The 22,500-nt window shown below is 42.3% G+C and overlaps 1 protein-coding gene across 2 annotated transcripts in view; it reads left to right on the forward strand.

The window, feature by feature from the left end:
- Nucleotides 1–22,500, forward strand: part of LOC143290001 (tolloid-like protein 2) — a 97,126-nt gene that overhangs the window by 11,729 nt on the left and 62,897 nt on the right. For both annotated transcript variants that reach the window (XM_076599304.1, XM_076599303.1), the window contains exons 4-17: nt 293–474; nt 718–874; nt 1,718–1,899; nt 2,836–2,998; nt 5,260–5,441; nt 7,676–7,829; nt 8,344–8,525; nt 9,866–10,025; nt 12,756–12,925; nt 15,133–15,283; nt 16,595–16,657; nt 17,195–17,635; nt 18,818–19,126; nt 20,618–20,737. In XM_076599304.1, coding sequence (XP_076455419.1) covers nt 293–474; nt 718–874; nt 1,718–1,899; nt 2,836–2,998; nt 5,260–5,441; nt 7,676–7,829; nt 8,344–8,525; nt 9,866–10,025; nt 12,756–12,925; nt 15,133–15,283; nt 16,595–16,657; nt 17,195–17,635; nt 18,818–19,126; nt 20,618–20,737 — 2,616 coding nt within the window. The remainder of the gene's footprint in view (nt 1–292; nt 475–717; nt 875–1,717; nt 1,900–2,835; nt 2,999–5,259; nt 5,442–7,675; nt 7,830–8,343; nt 8,526–9,865; nt 10,026–12,755; nt 12,926–15,132; nt 15,284–16,594; nt 16,658–17,194; nt 17,636–18,817; nt 19,127–20,617; nt 20,738–22,500) is intronic.

Genomic DNA, 22,500 nt, shown 5'->3' on the forward strand with positions numbered 1-22,500 from the left:
GAGAGAGACAGATAGAGAGACAGAGAGAGAAAGAGAGAGAAAGGGGTGCCTAGGGAGGAAGAAAGAGAATATCCGCATCATCTTGGTCATTTCAAGAGGAAAGTGGCTTTGAACTAAGTCTGAACCTTCTCACCTGTTCATCAACATACCTGTAGTCTATACTCACTTGATCAGTTAATAAAACATTGATGGATTGTAAATAAATAAAATGAGAGAGACAGAGACAGAGAGCTGATTATCGAATGTTCCGTCCCTGACCGGTTGATCGATGGAGTTTTTGTTTTGTTTTCAGTATGTCGGCTGGACACTAGAGCCCTTGACGGTACCATCCAGTCTCCCAATTTCCCTTACAACTACACCAACAACCAGAACTGTGTTTACACCATCACGGCCCCCGTCGGCTACAAGGTCACTCTCAACTTCACAGACTTCGAACTGGAATCTCATTGGAACTGCTCGTATGATTATCTGGAGGTAAAACAAAATCGTAAATTATGTATTTATCTATTTTCGCGTTCTTTTCTTTGTCCATTGTTTGTATTAACCTAGTGTGTGTGTGTGTGTGTGTGTGTGTGTGTGTGTGTGTGTGTGTGTGTGTGTGTGTGTGTGTGTGTGTGTGTGTGTGTGTGTGTGTGTGTGTGTGTGTGTGTGTGTGTGTGTGTGTGTGTGCACGCGCACGCGCTCGCATATGTATATGCATGTAAGATACATGTGCAGATTCGGGATGGAAACGAAACGTCCCCAGTCATTGGACGTTATTGTAGGTCACTTCCGGGACCGAAAAGAGCTTCCGGTAATCAGATGACGATCCGGTTTCACTCCGACGGTTCTGTGATCAAACGAGGATTCAGAGCAACGTTTATTTCAGTTACAGGTTGGCATGATTTTTCTTCTTCCTCCTGTACTCCTTTGTTCTCTCCATCTCTCTCTGTCTCTGCCTCTCTCTCTGTCTGTCTGTCTCTCTGTCCCTCTCTCCCTCCCTCTCCTGTCTGTCTCTCTTTTTCTCCGCACCAGGACTTTTTCTCTGAACTGGTGATAATAACGATAACAATTAATACCATCATCATTGCTGTCATTATAGTTATTATTTTGTTCGGGTTTTTTCATTTGTTTTGAATTTTTCACACAACTGACAGTTTTCAAGATAGTAGTTAGTGTTAAATATAGAATAGATATAGTTAGATATAGACTGCATATTGAATATCTAGATTTGTGGCCAAATACAGATCGTTACTCGACTTCATGAATATTCTGTGAATCACGGAGAAACAGGAATATATCCTATTGTTAAACTAAAAGTAACCACAATGCCTGTTTTTATTTAATCATTTATATATATTTTTTTATATTGTATTGTATTGTATTGTATTGTATTGTATTGTATTGCATTCTGTTGCGCTGTATGGTATTGTATTTTTAAATTCTGTCAAGAAAGACAGCTTTGGTCAAGCCTTCATATTGTTTCAAAAAATGTTTGAAAGTTCCCTCCTCAAAGCAAAGGAAAGCCAATAAAAGGTGTGACCTGAATACAATAAACAACACAAGAAGACAATGTCAGCAAGCCAGCCAGGCAAATAAACATATATACAAAATATATGCATGCCTTGTTACACGAGTTTACTACTGAACTAATTGGTTGACGAATTGACAAGTCCATTATTTTTTATTATTCAGTGCGACTGACAGATTCACGGAGTTGTTTTGCTTTTCTTTTCAGCGTGTGGCTGGAGCGTAACATCCCTTTATGGTGCAGTCCTGTCTCCCAATTTCCCGAACAACTACCCGAACAGGCAGAACTGTGTGTATGTCATCAGAGCACCTGTCGGCTACCACGTCACCTTGGCTTTCTCCGACTTCGATCTTGAACCTAATGGGAATTGCACGTTTGATTATCTGGAGGTAAGTATCATCGATCACGTAACCGAATTCTTCCATTTATCCCGACTGATACTGTTATGGATAGATCAATGCCAGCGACAATAATAAAACCACACACATGTTGTTTTGAAACCAACCAAGTGTTATGATTCTTCTCAAATCCATCGCCTGGTTTAGCAACGCCTTTGTCTGTGTTAGAATAGAACCCGATGAAATATAAATACACAGCACGTTTCAACATTTGTGGAGATGCTGAGTCACAAAACAGAACAGAACAACTGATGACGTCTTTACGGCTCATGAGCGACTCCTGTTGATTTCAAATCATCAACCATCCAGTTAATCCCCTAACTCTCCTGCTGTTCCAGTTCCAGTGTCTCAAAGAGGCGTCACTGCGTTCAGACAAATCCATACATGCACTACCTCACATCTGCTAGGCACATGCCTAACCAGCAGCACAATGCAATGCGCTTAGTCAGGCTCAGGCCTTGAGTGTATGCATATATATTTGAGTACATGAGTGGATTTCTTTTACATAATTTTGCCAGAGCGGGATTCAAACACAGACCCTCACGGACTCTCTGTATTGGCAGACGAGCGCCTTAACCACCCAGCCATCTTCCTCCTTTCCTTCAAGCCAGGTACCTCATTAACTACATGACTAACTGTCTAACGAGCGATCTAACTGACTTGTATCCAAACAGCTGGAGCAGCGATGGGAAACAGGAGCCGACGCACACAAATCCAATTTTTGATGCTTCGCGGTGTCCTTCGTTGGTTGACTGTGATGTAAACATTGGTTGATTTCGTATCTTGGATACTCTCTGATAAGTATAGGACACTTTTCATGCATGTCAGCATATTAGAGACATGCAGTGTGTGTGTGTGTGTGTGTGTGTGTGTGTGTGTGTGTGTGTGTGTGTGTGTGTGTGTGAAATATATAATGATTCTGTACAGATTCGGGATGGAGGTCAGACGTCCCCCATCATTGGCCGTCACTGCGGCGGCACGTCACTTCCGGGTCCGAAAAGAACTTCCGGCAATCAGATGTGGATCCGCTTTAAGACAGACGGATCTATTACCGGACGGGGCTTCAAAGCATCATTCATTTCAGTTTCAGGTTGAAGTTTTACTCCCGAAATGCTCCTGCTCCTGTCTTTACTTTCTCAGTGTATTTGTCCACCTGTTTTTTCCCCTCCTCCCTTCCCCATCCCACAACCATCACAGCCTTCTCTGTCTCATACTCACAGCTTAACCCTTTCACCGCCAGTCAGTTTAGAGTGCAAATTAACCTTGTGCAGGAACCACAGAAAATATGGTGTCTAAGAATAGCTGGGGATTCCCCTGTGATGTGCAGAAAAAAGGGCCAATCCTACCACTGAAAATTAAGACCATTTGGATAATGCACAAAAGGCCCATCATCTGGTTCCATTTCAATGACATGGGTGCTTTACCTAGCTGGTGCTGAAATGCGACCATGACGGTGAAAGGGTTAAATCTAGCTGATGATGCTCTGTGGACATTCACTATTGCTATTTGGTCTTCCTCTGCACAGCACTGTTTACTTTGGAGGTATGCGTGTATCCTGCAAAACAGGAGAGACGAGCGAGCGAGCGAGAGAGAGAGAGAGAGAGAGGGTGGGGTGGAGGGAGAGAGAAAGAATAATAATGTGTTTGTTTTTTTACTGAGAAAAAGAGAATAAGCACATTAGGCGTGTCCTGCATAGCCCTCACAAAAAAGGTAAATATAACAAGCACGCATTACAACAAAAATGGCAGTACAAAGCGAAATGTCAAACTATGGCAAACAGCATGCAGATATATAGCATTATATACATGCATAAATATTACTTACTAAATAAAACACACACACACACACACACACACACACACACACACACACACACACACACACACACACACCACACACACCACACACACACACACACACACACACACACACACACCGAGAAAATGAAAGAAGGAGAATGAAGTAGGTAAGTTTGATATATTGTTTGCAAATGAGGATTATGAAGTTGGTGATGATATGGATACTGGAACAGCGTCTTTCTTGAGAGAAAAACAAACAAACAAACAAACAAAACAAAAAAAAAAGAACACCAGCAGAATCCCATTGTGTAGAATGCTTTATTTTCATAAGACTCTAGATATGCACAAAAAGATATTTTTCGTTAATAAACGAAGAGGAAATACGTTGTTGTTGTTGTTTTGTGTGTAGCTGGTACACCTTTTTTGCTACAGTTTTACATGACATAAAATTTGGTCAGACTATGACAAGTTATTGTCAACCACCACTCCAATTATGGTATTACTGTCAGCTCAGCTTCTTTGCTAATGACAGTAGTGATATAAAGAGGAAGAAGGTCACCGAAATATTATGACGCTTCTGCCAAATGGTGACCATCATGTGTTTAGTTGGTTGTTTTTTTTTTGTGGAGGAAGACAATAGCTATAGCCAGCTGAATAATATTCTCTTTCCAACATACAATAAGTTTAAATAGTTTAAATGGTATGGATCTAGAACTGACCCTATGTATATATCTTTTTTAAATATTGATTGATTACTTTTCAAACAGAACTATTATCAGCTTTAGACTTCATAGCACGCTTTAAATAATCAAACTGATTTATTTGTTTAACAAACACTTCCTTTGTTTCTGGTGCAAAACGAAAATCTCCAACAATCATTGGATCTTCTAGCTGTTCTGATAACCATGGAAGTTTAGGATAGCTTATTAAAGGTACATGTGTACTACATATATTCAAACAATGGGGGAAAGAGAGAGAGAGAGAGAGAGAGAGAGAGAGATCTTCTGGACTGACAAACAAATTCATAAAAGGGCTGATTGATAAGCTGATTACGGAATGATCCTTGTATGACTGATCGACCAACAATGTTTTGTTTCCAGCAATAATAATAATAATAATAATATAGAGGCTTTTATGGTGCGGTTCCCCGCTTTCAAGAACAGGCTCACGCGCTTTATGTAATATTTCAAAGGTATAATAATAAAAGTGAAATAAAACTATTCACACCCACATATCATTTACTGCACAGAAAGGTACATCACACACACACACACACACACACACACACACACACACACACACACACACACACACACACACGCACGCACACGCACACCACTAATAAATCCACCTAAAAGCTAAAAACGACACAGAGAATCAATGGAGACAAACGAACAGTAAATTTTGATGAACTACAAATTGTACACGTAACATAAAATTAATCTACTTTAGTAAAATGAAACACCACAGATATAAAAGTGACGAGTTTAAAAAATATATATACTAAATATTCTATAAGCATGTAAAGTAATAATTAAATCATCAATTTCAGGGTGTGGAGTGGCCACAAGAGCCCTCAGTGGAACGATCCAGTCTCCAAATTACCCCGGCAACTACCCGCATAAACAGAACTGCTTGTACACCATCACAGCTCCTGCCAGCTATCACGTCCGCCTGACCTTCACCGACTTCAACCTTGAAGCTGAAAGGAACTGCGGCTATGATTACCTAGAGGTGATTTTCTTTTCTTCACTGGATATTCCCAGCTGTTGTATTCATCGTCATCATCACTATAGCTATAGGTAGATTGATGTCCCTTGCAGCCTATTAAAAACCATTGATCTTTATTTCCGTCATCATTTTTTTCTCTAATTGACCGTCTTACGATTCTTGTCCCCCAAAAAAAATCGTTTGTCGGACGACTGCCTTGATCCCCATCAGAATGGAACCCTCCCCCCATTTACAGAACAGAACAGATCAAATATCTGTATCAGGGGCAAAGGAAAATTAACATGAAAAGTATATAAAATACATATATGAACAAACATTGAGTGCCTTGATTTGAAAACGAAAACTAGAAAACAGCTGATAATAAGTTTGACAGCTTTGTCTATAGATGATTCGTGGACAAGCATATGCACCCGCCAACGCTCCACTTATATCAGAGATAGATATGAGCTTACAGCTGGCCAAACAGCAAAGTGAGAGCTGTATGATCAGTGGTTACTCCACTGCAATGGGAATATGCGAATTCATTTTGAGCTTTGTCTTTTCTAAATGGGAATTCATTTTGAGCTTTGTCTTTTCTGAATGGGAATTCATTTTGAGCTTTGTCTTTTCTAAATGGGAATTCATTTTGAGTTTTGTCTTTTCTGAATGGGAATTCATTTTGAGTTTTGTCTTTTGTGAATGGGAATTCATTTTGAGTTTTGTCTTTTGTGAATGGGAATTCATTTTGAGTTTTGTCTTTTGTGAATGGGAATTCATTTTGAGTTTTGTCTTTTGTGAATGGGAATTCATTTTGAGCTTTGTCTTTTCTAAATGGGAATTCATTTTGAGTTTTGTCTTTTCTGAATGGGAATTCATTTTGAGCTTTGTCTTTTCTGAATGACAATTCATTTTGAGCTTTGTCTTTTCTGAATGGGAATTCATTTTGAGCTTTGTCTTTTCTGAATGGGAATTCATTTTGAGCTTTGTCTTTTCTGAAGGACTGTGGGTTTCAAACTAGGAGGCGAGATTGCACTGGCTCCAAGTGCTGCAGCCTTATGGGCTATCTGCCTTTGGGGACCATCCCAACGTCGACTGTCCTAAAGCTCTCTCGGCCGAGAGATTGGGGCTGTAACCTGGGCAAGATACCCTCTACTGTAATCAAATTCTAGCCATCAACCAATGAATTGCCGAAATCAGAAAAAAATAACTGAGTTTTTCTTGATGATATGTTTGTGAAAAACAATTCAGCCGGTAAAACAGCGCGCGGTCAGCCAGTCAACGAACTAGACAACTGTCTCCAAATATCTACCGACTACTTGACTAATTGTTGTTTTTCCTTTGAAGGCATAGATTAACCTAAGTTTCACACTGGGTGGATTCGTAATGGCTGAAAAGTCCAGTCCGGGCTCTGAAGTGTCTGGAACTGTGGACAGGGGTGTAGCTGGTGCCGTGTGGATTATGTGGATTTAGTACCTTCTCATGCCTTCCTGCATGTGTGGGTGTATGTGTGAATGTGTGTCTTCATGTTTTACATTTATTTGCTTATTTATCATCATTGTTGTCTTATTTATTTATCTATTATTATATTTTATTATTATTATCATTACTACTACCTTTTTTATATTATAATTATTATTTATTTATTTATTTATTTATGTAAGCTTATCTATTATTTATTCACCTTTTTTTTTCTTTTTTTTTCTGAAGGCTTGACTAAGCGCGTTGGGTTACGCTGCTAGTCAGGCATCTGCTTGGCAGATGTGGTGTAGCGTATATGGATTTGTCCGAACGCAGCGACGCCTCCTTGAGCTACTGAAACTGAAACTGAAACTGAAGTACCTTCTCATTGCGTTGCGGCCGTTTCAGAACGGCGTTGCCCATCCTCTGCTCCTCATAAGTGGCGTCACCAGACAGGACCTATGCTGAGCGATAGGAGGCAAAAGCTTCGAGTGTGTTTGGGTCAATGCTGCAACACTTCAGGAGGGTTTTGGTGAATCTTTGTAGTGCTTCTTCTGGTCTCCGTGGGAGTGCTTTCCTGCGCATAGCTCTCCGTAGAACAGTCCCTTAAGTAGGTGCTCCTCGGTCACTGGACACCCTGTTCAGGACCGTTAAGCCACCACTCTGTTTAATTTCATTTCTTTTGTTAGATACTTAGAGCCATATAAATGCATGTAGGCGCATTATTCTTGCACTGTATCTGCCACCTGTGTGTGTGTGTGTGTGTGTGTGTGTGTGTGTGTGTGTGTGTGTGTGTGCAGATTCGAGATGGAAACCAAACGTCCCCAGTCATTGGTCGTTACTGCAACACGTCACTTCCGGCTCCAGCAGTCACTTCCGGCAGTCAGATGTGGATCCGGTTCCGCTCAGACTGGTCGGTCACCAGACGGGGATTCAGAGCAACGTTTCAGTCAGGTTGACATCACCATCTTGTTGTTCTCTGTCTTCTCCGTTCTCCCGCTCTCTCTCTCTCTCACTCTCTCTCTCTCTCTCACTCTCTCTGTGCTCATCTGTTACCACTCGTTAATCGTTCATTAAGAATATAACTTGTCTTGTCTCTCGGGTTTCTTTAATCGCGTATATATATATACGCGTGTGTGTACGAGGGAGAGAGAGGGGGGGGGAAGAGAGAGGGAGAGGTCATGGGATCCTGTTACATGGTCATACCAATGTAGTTTTCTTTTCTTTATCTGTTTCAGCAGATCTCCACATGGTCAGTGTGTTGCTTGATGGTTTGGGTCACTTGTTCATTGATGTCACGTTCAGTTTACCCGATGTTTAGTATTCTGCGATAAGGCTCCTATTGGAGCACTATTTCATGGACCGAAAATGCAACATCTAAGCGGACTATCTGATGCATTGATAGATTGACAGGATCATTATCGACTGATTCTCTTTTACTGATTGATTGAATGAGTCTTCTGTACAGAGTGCGGATGGCACACCACGGCCCTCCAGGGTACAGTCCTGTCTCCCAACTATCCTGGCTTCTACCGGAACAACCAGATCTGTACCTACATCATCACAGCACCTGCCGGCTATCAAGTCACCCTGGACTTTGTCTTCTTCGAACTTGAAGCTGCAAGGAACTGCACTTTTGACTATCTGGAGGTGAATAGGTGTTGTTGTTTTTTTGTGTGTGTGTGTGTGTGTGTGTGTGTTTGGGGTGGCGGGGAGGGGTGTGGGGCTGTGTGTGTGTGGGGGGGGGGGGGTTGTTGCTGTTGTTGTTGTCACTTTGGCTACATGCACCAGATGCCTGTTGCATCGACACAAGTTGTCATCCTTGATACCGTCTTCCTGCCATCGATCACGTAATGCTCCTCCTTCTCCACATCATCGCCATTATTATTAGGGGGGAAAAAAAGAAAAAAAAAATAAAAAGAGAAAAAAAGTTACGAAGCATCTTATGATTATTGCAGCTGCCATTGTCTGTCTCGCCATCGCCTTTCTCGCTATCAGAATGAAAAGGGGGAAAAAACCAACAGAAAATGAAGCCCTTGTTGTTTACAGCATGTGTTTGAGGAAGAATGCCAATAAAATACACGAGCCTCAGAATGACAGTTTCGCAATCGGCTGGACATTAAGCATCAGGATATGGATTGATTGAATGAAATACTAAACATTTCTCTATATCTTTCAGATATGGCCGACACCACACGAAACCATGACCAAATCGTTGCTAAAAGTCAAACGAAAAGCGACCATGCCATCTATTTCAGATTCTACTGTGTCGGGCGATTCAAACAGGCCACTGGAAAATATATTGTCACAACTTCCACTTCATTAATAAAGAACCCCCGAAAACGGAGTATGGCTGCTTACATGGCGGGGTTAAAAACGGTCATACAAGTAAAAGCCCACTCGTGTACATACGAGTAAACGTGGGAGCTGCAGCCCACAAACGAAGAAGAAAAAGAAGATTAATAAAGAGGCTCATCACACCCGGCTTTGCATCGAATCTAAATGCTATCTCCAGTTAGGGGCATAGTGTGCTGAGAATTTCAATCAGATCAGTCGATAGAAATACCATAAAGATATCCCACAAGAAGTATCTCATCTTTCTTGCTAAAAATGCAAAAGCATGCGTCGAAGTAAATGGAAAGCTAGACTGTCAGCCGGTTTACCATAAGCAGTTTACTTTCTCTGGAAATAGTTGTTTTTGTGTTTTTTTCATACACCCTTTAAAAGATGTTTTCACACACTTTTTGTTGTTTTTGTTTGTTTGTTTTTGTTTTTGTTTTTTTGTTTTCAGGTGCGCAATTCTTCCGGATTCAGCAGTATTTCCGGATCGTGAGCGTTTTATTTCGTTTAGCCTGCGAGATTTTTCTTGAAAATGGAAACAATTTTAGTATATACGGATGCGCATTATACATGCACGACATATTTTCAATTTTAGCTCAGTGTGTGTGTGTGTGTGTGTGTGTGTGTGTGTGTGTGTGTGTGATGTGCAGATACGGGACGGACTTCAAACGTCCTCAGTCATTGGTCGTTATTGCAACACGTCACTTCCGGGAACGAAGAGAACTTCCGGAAACAGGATGTGGATCAGGTTTTTCTCTGACGGATCTGTTGTAAGACGAGGCTTCAGAGCAACATTTCGTTCAGTTTCAGGTTAATACCAGCGCCTCTGTATCCTCTTCCTGTCTGTCTGCCCCCCCCCCCACTCTCTCTCTCTCTCTCTCCCTCCACCTTCTCTCTCCCTCTCTCTGTTATTATCCAGGAGAAAAAGACAGGATAGAACACTATTCGTATGAATTTGGCACCGTTTCAAAATCTAAGAACTGCAATGGAATTGTAATTGAGCAGCTTTGGTAGAGCGGAAATTGATATCAGTAATTGATCTCATAATTATACATTGACAATGTTATGTATTCAAGAAGACACAACAGACACATGACTTTGTTTCTGGTTGGCTTAGGTTTTCGTTTAAAGAACGTTTTGTTTTTTAAACCAGACAAGTGTTCTTGTTCTTTGACAAAAGTCATTTTCGTCATCATCATTCCGATGAATCATTGCATTATGAATGAAAATATGTAAGTTATTTTTTTATAGTGCTTTGTTGACCCTTCACACCGGAACTAGTCGGCCAAGGGGCCAACTTGCTCCAACGAAAACTATATATATATATATTCACTCATAGATAGATAGATAGATAGACAGACATGTACAACTATATATTGTGTATATTGTGTGCGTGTGTGTGTGTGTGTGTATGCATGCCTGCGTGCGTGCGCGCGTGTGTGTATGACTGTGTCTGTGTATATGTGCGTGCGTGCACTTTTAGACTGACCAATTAATACCATGACAGATAGACAAGCTGATCATTGAATGACCCTGTTGTGGTGAAATGATCGACTTTCGAATTTGGTTCTCAAAATGGTCTAATGAAAACACAGACACACACAGACACATAGACACACAGACACACACACACACACACACACACACACACACACACACACACACACACACACACACACACACTGACTGACTGAAACCATTTATTGTCAGATTAACTGTTTGTTGTACTGACATTTTCGCAACCATTTGAATAAAATATTAACTGAGCAACACAAGGAAATTCTGATTTGAGGAAGGTATGATTTAAAAAAACAAAACAAAAAAAAAAAACAAAAAAAAACACACAAACAAACAAACAAACAAACAAACATATTTAACAAATCAAGGTACCAAATTTCATTAATATCATTATCTCCAAAAAATATTCTAACGCACCCACATACTCACATACGTTTCTCCCCCACCCTCTCTCTACATACATCCATGCATGCACACAAATGCCCATTATAATTCCCCTACCTCATTCCCCTGCCCACTCACTCATACACACTCACACACACACACACACACACACACACACACACACACACACACACACACACACACACACACACACACACACACACATTCACACTGTCTCTCACTCTTTCTCATCAAATTAAGGTTTCGTAATGTAATCAAGACGACATATTACATGTTAGGGTCGAACAGTTCCACTAATTAGAATAATGGGAACTTTGCTCTACAAGTAAATCTGACGCTATCACCCAAAACGAAACACTATTTTGGATTAAATAAAACAGAGGGGAACCTCTGCAACAGAAAGGGGATGAAACAAATTAGAAAAACCGACCAATTGGATGGCTTTTAATTAGGTCAACTGCGGTTTTTGTCAGAGACCAACCATTTTCTTTGCTAGGGTGAAAAACGCTGGACATGACTAATGGAAGATTAAAGGATGTAATCATATCATGAAGGGGTTTGAAATGTAAATGTGTATCTGGACATTCGAGCAAAAAATGTGGGATGTCAAGGGTCTTACCACAAATACATAGTGGTGACGGTTTCAAAAATCTGCATAACCATGTATTAGTTCTTAGCCTGTGTGCCAAGTTTCTTGTGGAAATTGATCCTGGGGGGTTAGTGCCTTTTCTTGCTGGAAGAGAGAGATCCCACCAGAGCTTCTTTTTTTGAGTTTTCTGTTTCTGTCTGAAATTCCAGATATATGTTGAGAGAATAGTACAAGCTTCAGAAACAGAAATAGGAATATTGTGATTGATTGAATCTGAATTGTTCGATGCCGCTTCCTTGGCACAAAAATCGGCCATTTCGTTGCCACGAAGATTAGAATGTCCAGGAACCCACAAGAGTGAAATGTCGGAGCCTCGCATAATTAACTGGTGGATTAAATACAAAATTTCGTACATAATATCTGCTCGTTCAGATGAAGATTGATTATTTAAAGCCATCAATGCTGATTTTGAATCAGACAGTATAAGGATTTTTGCAGGCACAAGAGGCATATCACTAAAAAAAGGTGAAAGCCATCAGAATTGCAAACAATTCAGCAGTAAAAATTGAACAACCTTTAGTTAAGTGGAATCTCTTTTTAATGTTAAGCTCGGGGATTACAAAAGCGGCTCCAACTTCAGAGTTACTACTAATTGATCCATCTGTGAAAACACGGAGGTAATATTTGAAACGTGTATTAATTAGTTCTTTGGCCCGAGAGGCAATAATGAGTGGACTGTCACTCTTTTTTAATTGTCCATATGTAAAAATAATATTTGCTTGCTCAGTCAGCCAAGGCGGATGAAAACAATGCGGAATTTTCGCAATCTGGGAAAGAGGCAGACTGCAACTCTCAAAGACTGACTTAGTAAAATCGAACAAGGACGTGTATACAGCTTTGTTACGAATTTCTCTACAGATGTACACACACACACACACACACACACACACACACACACACACACACACACACACACACACACACACACACACACACACACACACACACAAACTGACATTTGTTTTCAGAATGTCGACAGGACACCAGAGGCCTTTCCGGTACAGTGCAGTCTCCCAACTACCCCGACAACTACCCCAACAGACAGAGCTGTGTGTACACCATCACGGCTCCTGCCGGATATCGCATCACCCTCACCTTCACTGACCTCAGTCTGGAGTCCTGCTGCGACTTTGTAGAGGTATGACGTGGTGTGGTGTGGTGTGATGTGGTGTGATGTGATGTGGTATGGTGTGATGTGGAGTGATGGCCTCGAGGTAACGCGTCCGCCTAGGAAACGAGAGAATCTGAGCGCGCAGGTTCGAATCACGGCTCAGCCGCCGATATTTCCTCCCCCTCCACTAGACCTTGAGTGGTGGTCTGGACGCTAGTCATTCGGATGAGACGATAAAACTTGGCCCCGTGTGCAACATGCACTTAGCGCACGTAAAAGAACCCACGGCAACAAAAGGATTGTTCCTGGAAAAATTCTGTAGAAAAATCCACTTCGATAGGAACAACAAATAAAACTGCACGCAGGAAAAAAAAAAAAAAAAAAAGGGTGGCGCTGTAGTGTAGCGACGTGCTCTCCCTGGGGAGAGCAGCCCGAATTTCACACAGAGAAATCTGTTGTGATAAAAAGAAATACAAATACAAATGTGGTGTGATGTGGTATAACGTGATGTGATGTGGTGTGGTATGATGTGATGTGGTGTGATATGATGTGATGTGGTGTGGTATGATGTGATGTGGTGTGATATGATGTGGTATGATGTGATATGATGTGGCGTGATGTGATGTGGTGTGGTATGATGTGATGTGGTATGATGTGGTGTGGTGTGGTGTGGTGTGGGGTGATGAGATGTGGTATGATGTGATGTGAAGTGGTGTGATATGATGTGGTATGATGTGATGCTATGTGATATGGTGTGATGTGATGTGGTCTGATGTGATGTGATATGATGTGATGTGGTATGATGTGGTGTGGTATGATGTGATGTGGTGTGGTGTGATGTGATATGTTGTGATGTGATGTGGTATGATGTGGTATGATGTGATGTGATGTGGTATGTGATGTGATGTGATGTGATGTGATTAGATATGATATGGTATGATGTGATATAATATGGTATGATATGATGCGATATGGTATGATGTGATGTGATATGGTATGATATGATGCGATTTGGTATGATGTGATGAGATATAATGTGGTATGATATGTTATGATATGGTATGATGTGATGAGATATGATATGGTATGATGTGTTATGATATGGTATGATGTGATGTGATGTGAATGGTATTGTGTAATGTGGTATGATATGTTATGATATGGTATGATGTGATATGGTACGGTATGATGTGATATGATATGGTATGATGCGATATGGTATGATGAGATGTGAGGTAATGTGATGTGATGTGGTATGATGTGATATGATGTGATATGGTATATGTTATGATAAGTTATGATGTGATGTGATGCGATATGGTATGATGTGATGTGATATGATATTGTATGATGTGTTATAATATGATATGATGTGATGTGATGTGGTATATGTTATGATATGGTATGATGTGATATGATATGGTATGTTATGATATGGTATGCTGTGATGTGATATGATATGGTATGTTATGATATGGTATGATGTGATGTGATATGATATGGTATGTTATGATATGGTATGATGTGATGTGATATGATATGGTATGTTATGATATGGTATGATGTGATATAATTATAATTATGATTATGATTATGATATGATATGATATGGTATGATGGCCACAAAAGACTTATGATCTGATCGTAACCATCTTCATGGGAGTTAAGCCACCAATGCGGATGACTACCTTTCATTCACAATTAATACTTCTTTTTCTTCTTCTTGAATACTCGGATCTTCCGTAAGTACGTATCTGTATGACGCACGGACAGCGTGTATACTTGTATAATGTGTGTGTGTGTGTGTGTGTGTGTGTGTGTGTGTGTGTGTGTGTGTGTGTGTGTGTGTGTGTGAGTGTATATCATCAGTATTAATACCATCATCTTAAATAGATAAATGAACGATGTGTGCATATATATATATATATATATATATATATATATATATATGTGTGTGTGTGTGTGTGTGTGTGTGTGTGTGTGTGTGTGTGTGTGATAATATCATCATCTTAGATGAAGAGACTATAAATAAATAAACGAAAGATGTGGGTGTGTACGTGTGCGTGTGCGTGCGTGTGTGTGTGTGTGTGTGTGTGTGTATGTGTGTGTGTGTGGTGTGTGTGTGTGTGTGTGTGTGTGTGTGTGTGTGTGTGTGTGTGTGTGTTGGTGGTGGTGGTGGTGGTGGTGGTGGTGTGTGTGTGTGTGTGTGTGTGTGTGTGTGTGTGTGTGTGCAGATTCGGGATGGAAACCGGACGTCCCCAGTCATTGGTCTTTACAGGAATTCACTTCCTGGACCGGCAAATACTTCCGGTAACCAGATGTGGATCAGGTTTTTCTCAGATGGATCTATCACCAGACGTGGCTTCAGAGCAACATATATTTCAGGTTGATAATTCGATCACCTCATCATACTTTTGATTTTTCAATCGCATAATCTGCACTCAAAGTGCACCTCTTCTCTCTCTCTCTCTCTCTCTCTCTCTCTCTCTCTCTCTCTCTCTCCCCTCTCTCTCTCTCTCTCTCCCCTCTCTCTCTCTCTCTCTCTCTCTCTCTCTCTCTCTCTCTGCGTGTATCTGTCTTCTTTATAAAATCCACTTGACAGTTCTATAGTCACAAAATTATCTCTCGCTCTTTCTTGCTTGCGTGTTTGCCTACAGCCTGTATCTCCTAGATGATAGTTCATGAACATTTGCTACCGTCTCTTGATTTTTGCAACACACACACACACACACACACACACACACACACACACACACACACACCTACACACGCACACACACTCCCCTACACACACACACACACACACACACACACACACACACACTCCCCTACACACACACGTACACACACACACACACACACACACACACACACACACACACACACACACACACACACACAGAGGAAATCAAACAAGAATATCTTCTCTTTTTTCGAAGTCTTTAATCTTTTTCAATCTAAAAAAACAACAAAACCCCCAAAACAAACAAACTCACACATAAAAAACCCCAACCTGGTTAGACCTACTCATCATGTCAAACAGGCCCAAACGATGGATAACAGTTTGCTATCACAACATGTCCAACTCAGTACAAACAGGCCCATGCCAGGTCCGTCGACCAACTCGGCCAATACGCACAATTCCAGGCGATAGCTGTGTTAGCCATTTCAGAGGAAAACCTTCGGAACCACCAACCGTGGTCATCAAACAGTAAAACAAAAAAAGGGGGTTATGGAAACAAGAACATACCCATCATGCACACCCCCGAAAACGGAGTATGGCTGCCTACATGACGGGGTAAAAAAAACAACAACAACAACAACAAAACAACAACAACGGTCATACATGTAAAATGTTACATGTCTGTCTGAGTGTGTATGTGTGCATGCCTGAAATCTGACTGAATAACACAGGAAACGAATGATGAGCGCCCAGTGGCAGCCGTCAGTCGGCTCTACTCAGGTAGGCAGCCTGTGGTGCAAATGTCCCCGTGTATGTAAAGCGCTTAAAGCTTGGCCTCCGACCGAAGACAGGCGCTATATAAGGCTATATAAGTATCCATATCAATCAATCAGTCAATGTTTTGCTTAGAGCAAACCAGGTTTTCATACTGTTTCGGGTTTCATTAAAATGATTCGACAGTGCCGGTAGAGACTGCTACACAGATTATTGATACAATGTCTTGTGTTTGACAGCACCCGGTGATCCGTCCATGGCAGCTCTCGAACAGTCTCGGGTCCAAAAGACACAAGTCACAGGTGATTCTCTACCTGTTCTGTTTGCAGTGTGTTGTGTGTGTGTGTGTGTGTGTGTGTGTGTGTGTGTGTGTGTGTGTGTGTGTGTGTGTGTGTGTGTGTGTGTGTGTGTGTGTGTGTGCTGTTTCTTCATTTAATTTAACGTCTTTCCATTTTGTGTGATATTACATTACAAGTTAATATTTCGGCGTTTAGATTTCATGGTGGTATTAAATCAGAGTTTACAGTTTCAGGAAACTAAACAGATAATCATCAAAAACTCAAGAGTTCCTGGAATAACAGTAAAAGAGACAGATAACAAAGCAGGCCTTCAATAATAATTTAGGTATTGGAACTACAGAGAAAAATCGTGTGGTTGTGATAATCGAAAGTTCAATAAGTACACCTTCATCAACATGTCAAATAAGTAACATTTAAGTAATATGGACCATTGTTTACGCAATTAAAAAGCAAGGAACTGACCAATGGTAAAGGGATCATTGGCATTCCTATCTTTTTTTATTTGGATATGATTGTAATTATTCCTCTTTGTCTCAACAGAGGTGAACACAACCAAGGCAGCCGCTTCGGTTACCGAGTCAACAACACCGGAGCAGACATCAGAACCAAACACGACAGCCAGCTCTTCAGCCACGTCACCCACACCGGGAACGACATCAGTACCAGCCACCCCACCCAGCACGGCAGTCAACACAACGACACGTGACGCATCCATTCCGCCTGGATTCTCCGTGGTCGTCGCCACAACCGACACACAGCCGTTCGACACAAACGGAAACTCTGAGATGACCTTGACCTGTGACCCGGATGAGGCTGTGGACGTGGTGTCCCATGTTTGGAGCGTGGCCTGCGCGAGGCAGAAAGAAAGCGTGTGCATTTTCAAACCTCGCCCTCCCCAGGATGATGGCGAGAACGTCACGTGCACGATAACGTCATCCGACGGTCGCTCGGCCTCAGGTGTGCTGCAGATTGAACTCAACTGTGAGTGCACTGCTGCAATTTTTTTTTTCTATTTGATCTACGATATGGATACTTATGCAAATTGCGCCTATCCTCGGTCGGAAACCAAACTCTAAGCGCTTTACAAACACAGAGTCATTTGCACAACAGGCTTCATATACCTGGGAAGAGCCGACTGACGGCTGCCATTGGGCGCTTATCATTTGTTTCCTGTGCCATTCAATTAAATTTCAGGCACACACACACACACACACACTCAGACAGGCAGACATGTAACATTTTACATGTATGACATGTTGGCAGCCATACTCCGTTTTCGGGAGTTTGCATTCTTGGTATGTTCTTGTTTCCATAAACCACCGAACGCTGACATGGATAACAGGATCTTTAACGTGCGTATTTGATCTTCTGCGTGTGTATACACACGAAGGATATTCAGGCACTAGAAGGTTTGCACATCAGTTGACCTGGGTGGTCGGAAAAATCTCCACTCTTTACCCACCAGGTGCCGTTACCGAGATTCGACCCCGGGACCCTCAGATTGAAAGTCCAACGCTTTAATAAAGACGGTTATCTGCCAGTACAGAGTCCGTGAGAGTCTGGGTTCCAATCCCGCTCTCGCTCTTTCTCCCAAATTTGACTGAAAAATCAAACTGAGCGTCTAGTCATTCGGATGAAACGATAAACCGGGATCCCGTGTGCAGCACGCACTTTGCGCATTGAAAAAGAACCCATGGCAATGAGAGTATTTATTCATTTGTGTGTGTGTGTGTGTGTGTGTGTGTGTGTGTGTGTGTGTGTGTGTGTGTGTGTGTGTGTGTGCGCGCGCACGCACTCAAGGCCTGATTAAGCGTGTAACTTTATGCTGCTTGTCAGGTATCTGTCCAGCAGATGAGGTGTGACGCACATAGATTTATCCGAACGCTGTGACGCCTCTTTGAGAGATTGAAACTAGAACTGAAAATTGAGGACTGTTAATGGCTCAACGTTCTACTCTCTTGAAAGAACGACCCAAATCTAACCTGAAAACTGAAACTGTGAATGGCTCAAATGTTTACTCCATACCAAATGAACGACCTTAACCTGAACATTATAGTTCATGTATAATCCTTTGCGCGTTCACGAAATCAGTGTTCCATGTTCTTCGTTGTATCAGACTTTTCCGGAACTTCAACTACCCGCGTTCTATGTCTGTATGTACAGATCCTCCACAAGAAGCCCCCTTCATCAGCGGCTATTCCAAGGACAAGGTGTACCAGCAAGGGCAGAGCCTGACCTTGACCTGCTCTGTCGATGGCGGCAAGCCCCCGGTGACGTCAGTGTCTTTTTCGTGCGGCGGCACCCACCAGGGGAACTCCACGGAGAATATCTACGGTCCGACGTACGTGAAGAAGGTTCTGTCTATCGCGTCTCTGACGGCGGAGGACGATGGGCAGACATGTGTGTGTGGGGCGACGTGGAAAGACGCCGACCTTTACACGCTGAGCGACTCGGCGGTGCTCAGCGTGGAGCGTGAGAAGGATTTCATTTTGTAGTAGTAGTAGTTGTTGTTTTTGTTGTTCATGATAATGATTGTTTGTAGTAGTAGTAGTAGTAGTTCATGATAATGATTGTAGTAGTAGTAGTAGTAGTAGACGACTGTCTGTAGTAGCAGTTCATTGTAGTCGATTGCTTGTAGTAGACTCCGCAGTCCTCAGAGTGAAGCGTGAGATGGACTCGGTTTTTATGGCATTACTCCCACGCCGCTCATTTAGATTCCCCCATATACAGCCACACCCGGGTTCGTCCGTCGCAGTTCCAGCGTCGGCAGTCCACAGGGAACCATCGATGTTAGGTCGCCAGGAGGCCACACACCAGAGGAGACCCTGCACTGCTGCTGAGTCACTTCGGTGGTGTTCAGTGGTGCCTGTTCTGTTTTAACGTACTTAGGACACCACCTACTAAGCCCCCTACTAACGACAATAATGGCTTAGTCGCGGAGCCAGACTGAGTGAGCGTCCCTCCCAGAGTGGAGACCGCCACCACGTCCCTCAAACAACAGCCCCCCATGAATCTGTCGACACTGACGACATTGACAGGACTCACCCCAAGCACGGAAGCGGAGGGGTATCGAAACTGAGGTCACCATGAGAGCAGGGCATGAAAGGCCACAGGCTTTGAGACTATTTTGTTTATGATGATGATGATGATGATGATGACTGTTTGTAGTAGTAGCAGTAGATGATGATGATGGTGATTATGATTTGTAGTAGTAGTAGTAATAGTAGTAGTAGTAGTAGTTGTTGTTGTTGTTGATGATGATGATGATGATGATTTGTAGTAGTAGTAGTAGTAGTAGTAGTAGTAGTTGTTGTTGTTGTTGTTGTAGGCGATTGTCTGTAGTAGCAGTTGATTGTAGTTGATAGCTTGTAGTAGATGCTGACGTGTACTTGAATCACTCGGCAGTCCTCAGAATGGAAAGTGAGATGGAATAGGGTTTCATGATGATGATGATGATGATGATGATGAAGATGATGATGATGATGATGATGATGATGAAGATGATGAAGATGATGATGATGATGATGAAGATGATGATGATGATGAAGATGATGATGATGATGATGATGATGATGATGATTGCTTGTAGTAGTAGTAGTAGTAGTAGTAGTAGTAGTAGTAGTAGTAGCAATCGATTGTCTGTAGTAGCAGTTGATTGTAGTTGATAGCTTGTGTGTGTGTGACTGTGTCTCTGTGATTATGTATATGTATGTGTGTGTCTGTGTCTCTGTGATTATGTATATGTATGTGTGTGTCTGTGTCTCTGTGATTATGTATATGTATGTGTGTGTCTGTGTCTCTGTGATTATGTATATGTATGTGTGTGTCTGTGTGTGCGAATGTATATTTGTTCAGTTAATGAGAGACTCATTGTTTTTTCTCCCTTTTTTTCGTGTTCCATTCCTATATTTCATGACGTAATTATTGGCTGGTTGATTAATGATTTCACTGTGTGTATTTCAGCAACACCAATCACCTCCACAGAGGAGCTGAAGTTCGTCAGTCAAGTTGTCGGAGGGGTTATCGGCGGGATTTGCGTTATCACCTTTCTCTTCGTTGCTATCTGCTGCTTTGTTAACAGAAGTGAGTTAATGTCACGATGAAAGTATATACTTCAGGAAAAAAACAAAAACAAACAAAAAAACCACACCTTTACTGTTGAATGTGTGACACCATTTCTCAATATACATATCATCGAAAATTAGTCCTATATCAATCGTCGCTACTGTCTGCTTGTTTGTCAAAAGAAGTGAGTTATTGTCACAATGAAAATATATACTTTAAACTTTAAATTAATAAAAAAACCCACCTTACTTTTAAATCTGCAAGACCATTTCTCAATAGACATTTGATCGAAAATTAGCCCTCGTGTATGAGCTTAATCAACAATCTTTTTTTCTTAGTTACTTTGACAGATATCGTTTCTTTGGTCGATTCGGATTCTCCAATTTTAGTTTGATCAACAGCATTCAATGTATTTCCCCCCTGGGGATGCCGGGGGTCTTTCAGTATCAATAGCATCCCCGCCTTCTGGAAATTCTGTGCTAGAAATTTCCTCTTTTCTGTCACTCTCTTTGTTTCTGCCTTTTTTTTCTTTCTTCACTGTTGTCTCACGTTTTGATGTCAGGTCAGGGGCATAGCCCTTGCTACTGGTACCATGTAACCCAGTACTACCTGCCGCATGTGAAGTCTCCCAACGACGGACCAGGCGGAGGAGGAAACCTTTCCCAACGGCTGTGAACGCGGAAGAGGATGACCAAAGGGCAGGGTGAGCTCTTATCCTTGGCTGGAAGTCCTCCTAGGAGACGGAACTCCAAAGAAAAAAACCTGCACCTGCCGAGGCCGTCCTACACGTGGCAGTATCTGCACCTGTATGACTGTGAGCGTCGGTAGACGAGAGAGTGGGGAAGGGACTGCACAACTCCTCTTCACTAGAAAAAAGTCACCTGTGCTGGTCAGGCAACCAGGCTAATGTCGGAACGACGAGCTTGGACTTGCGACGACTCCATGCCAGGTCCAGGGTGTTTGAGGCACTGTTGAGAGAGTTCCTCTTCGCTGATGACTGCGCGCTTGCTGCACACATCCATGAGGACATGCAGTTCATTATGGACAGGTTCTCAACCTCCTGTAGGTGCTTCGGACTCACTATCAGCCTCAGCAAGACCGAGTCCATGTACCAACCAGCTAGCTCACAGAACGCCAGTGCCTCCCCCCACCTGCAATCAAGATCGATGACACAGAGATCAAGTCAGTCGACAAGTTTTGTTACCTGGGCAGCACCCTATGCAGCAACGGAGCCCTTGATGCAGAAGTGACGCTGCGCATCGCCAAGGCCAGCTCCGCCTTTGGCAGACTCAACAACAGGCTGTGGAACAACAAAGGCATCAGTCTCAGCACCAAAATCAAAACCTACAGAGCTGTTGTGCTGACCACCTTGTTGTACTGCTGTGAAACATGGACGACGTATCGCCGTCACATTCAGCAACTTGAGTAGTTTCACCAGAGATACCTACGAAAGATCCTCGGCATAAGGTGGCAAGACAGGATCTCCAACCTTCAGGTCCTAGAGAGGAGCGGACTGCCCAGCATCGAAAGCCTGCTGATCCAGTGCCAGCTACGCTGGACAGGACACGTTGTCCACACAAAAGACAGCAGGATCCCGAAGATGCTTTTGTATGGCCTGCTGAAGGAATCCACCATGAACTTGGAAGACCCTGCAAGCGCTTCAAGGACACCTTGAAGACAAACCTCAAAGCCTGTGATACAGACATCACTTCCTGGGAAACTGATGCCCTTGAGCGCTCTCGCTGGAGGATGCTGTGCTCTAGTGGCATAAAGACGTTTGA

This window comes from Babylonia areolata, chromosome 14 (genome assembly GCF_041734735.1).
Source record: "Babylonia areolata isolate BAREFJ2019XMU chromosome 14, ASM4173473v1, whole genome shotgun sequence".
Classification (NCBI taxonomy): domain Eukaryota; kingdom Metazoa; phylum Mollusca; class Gastropoda; order Neogastropoda; family Buccinidae; genus Babylonia; species Babylonia areolata.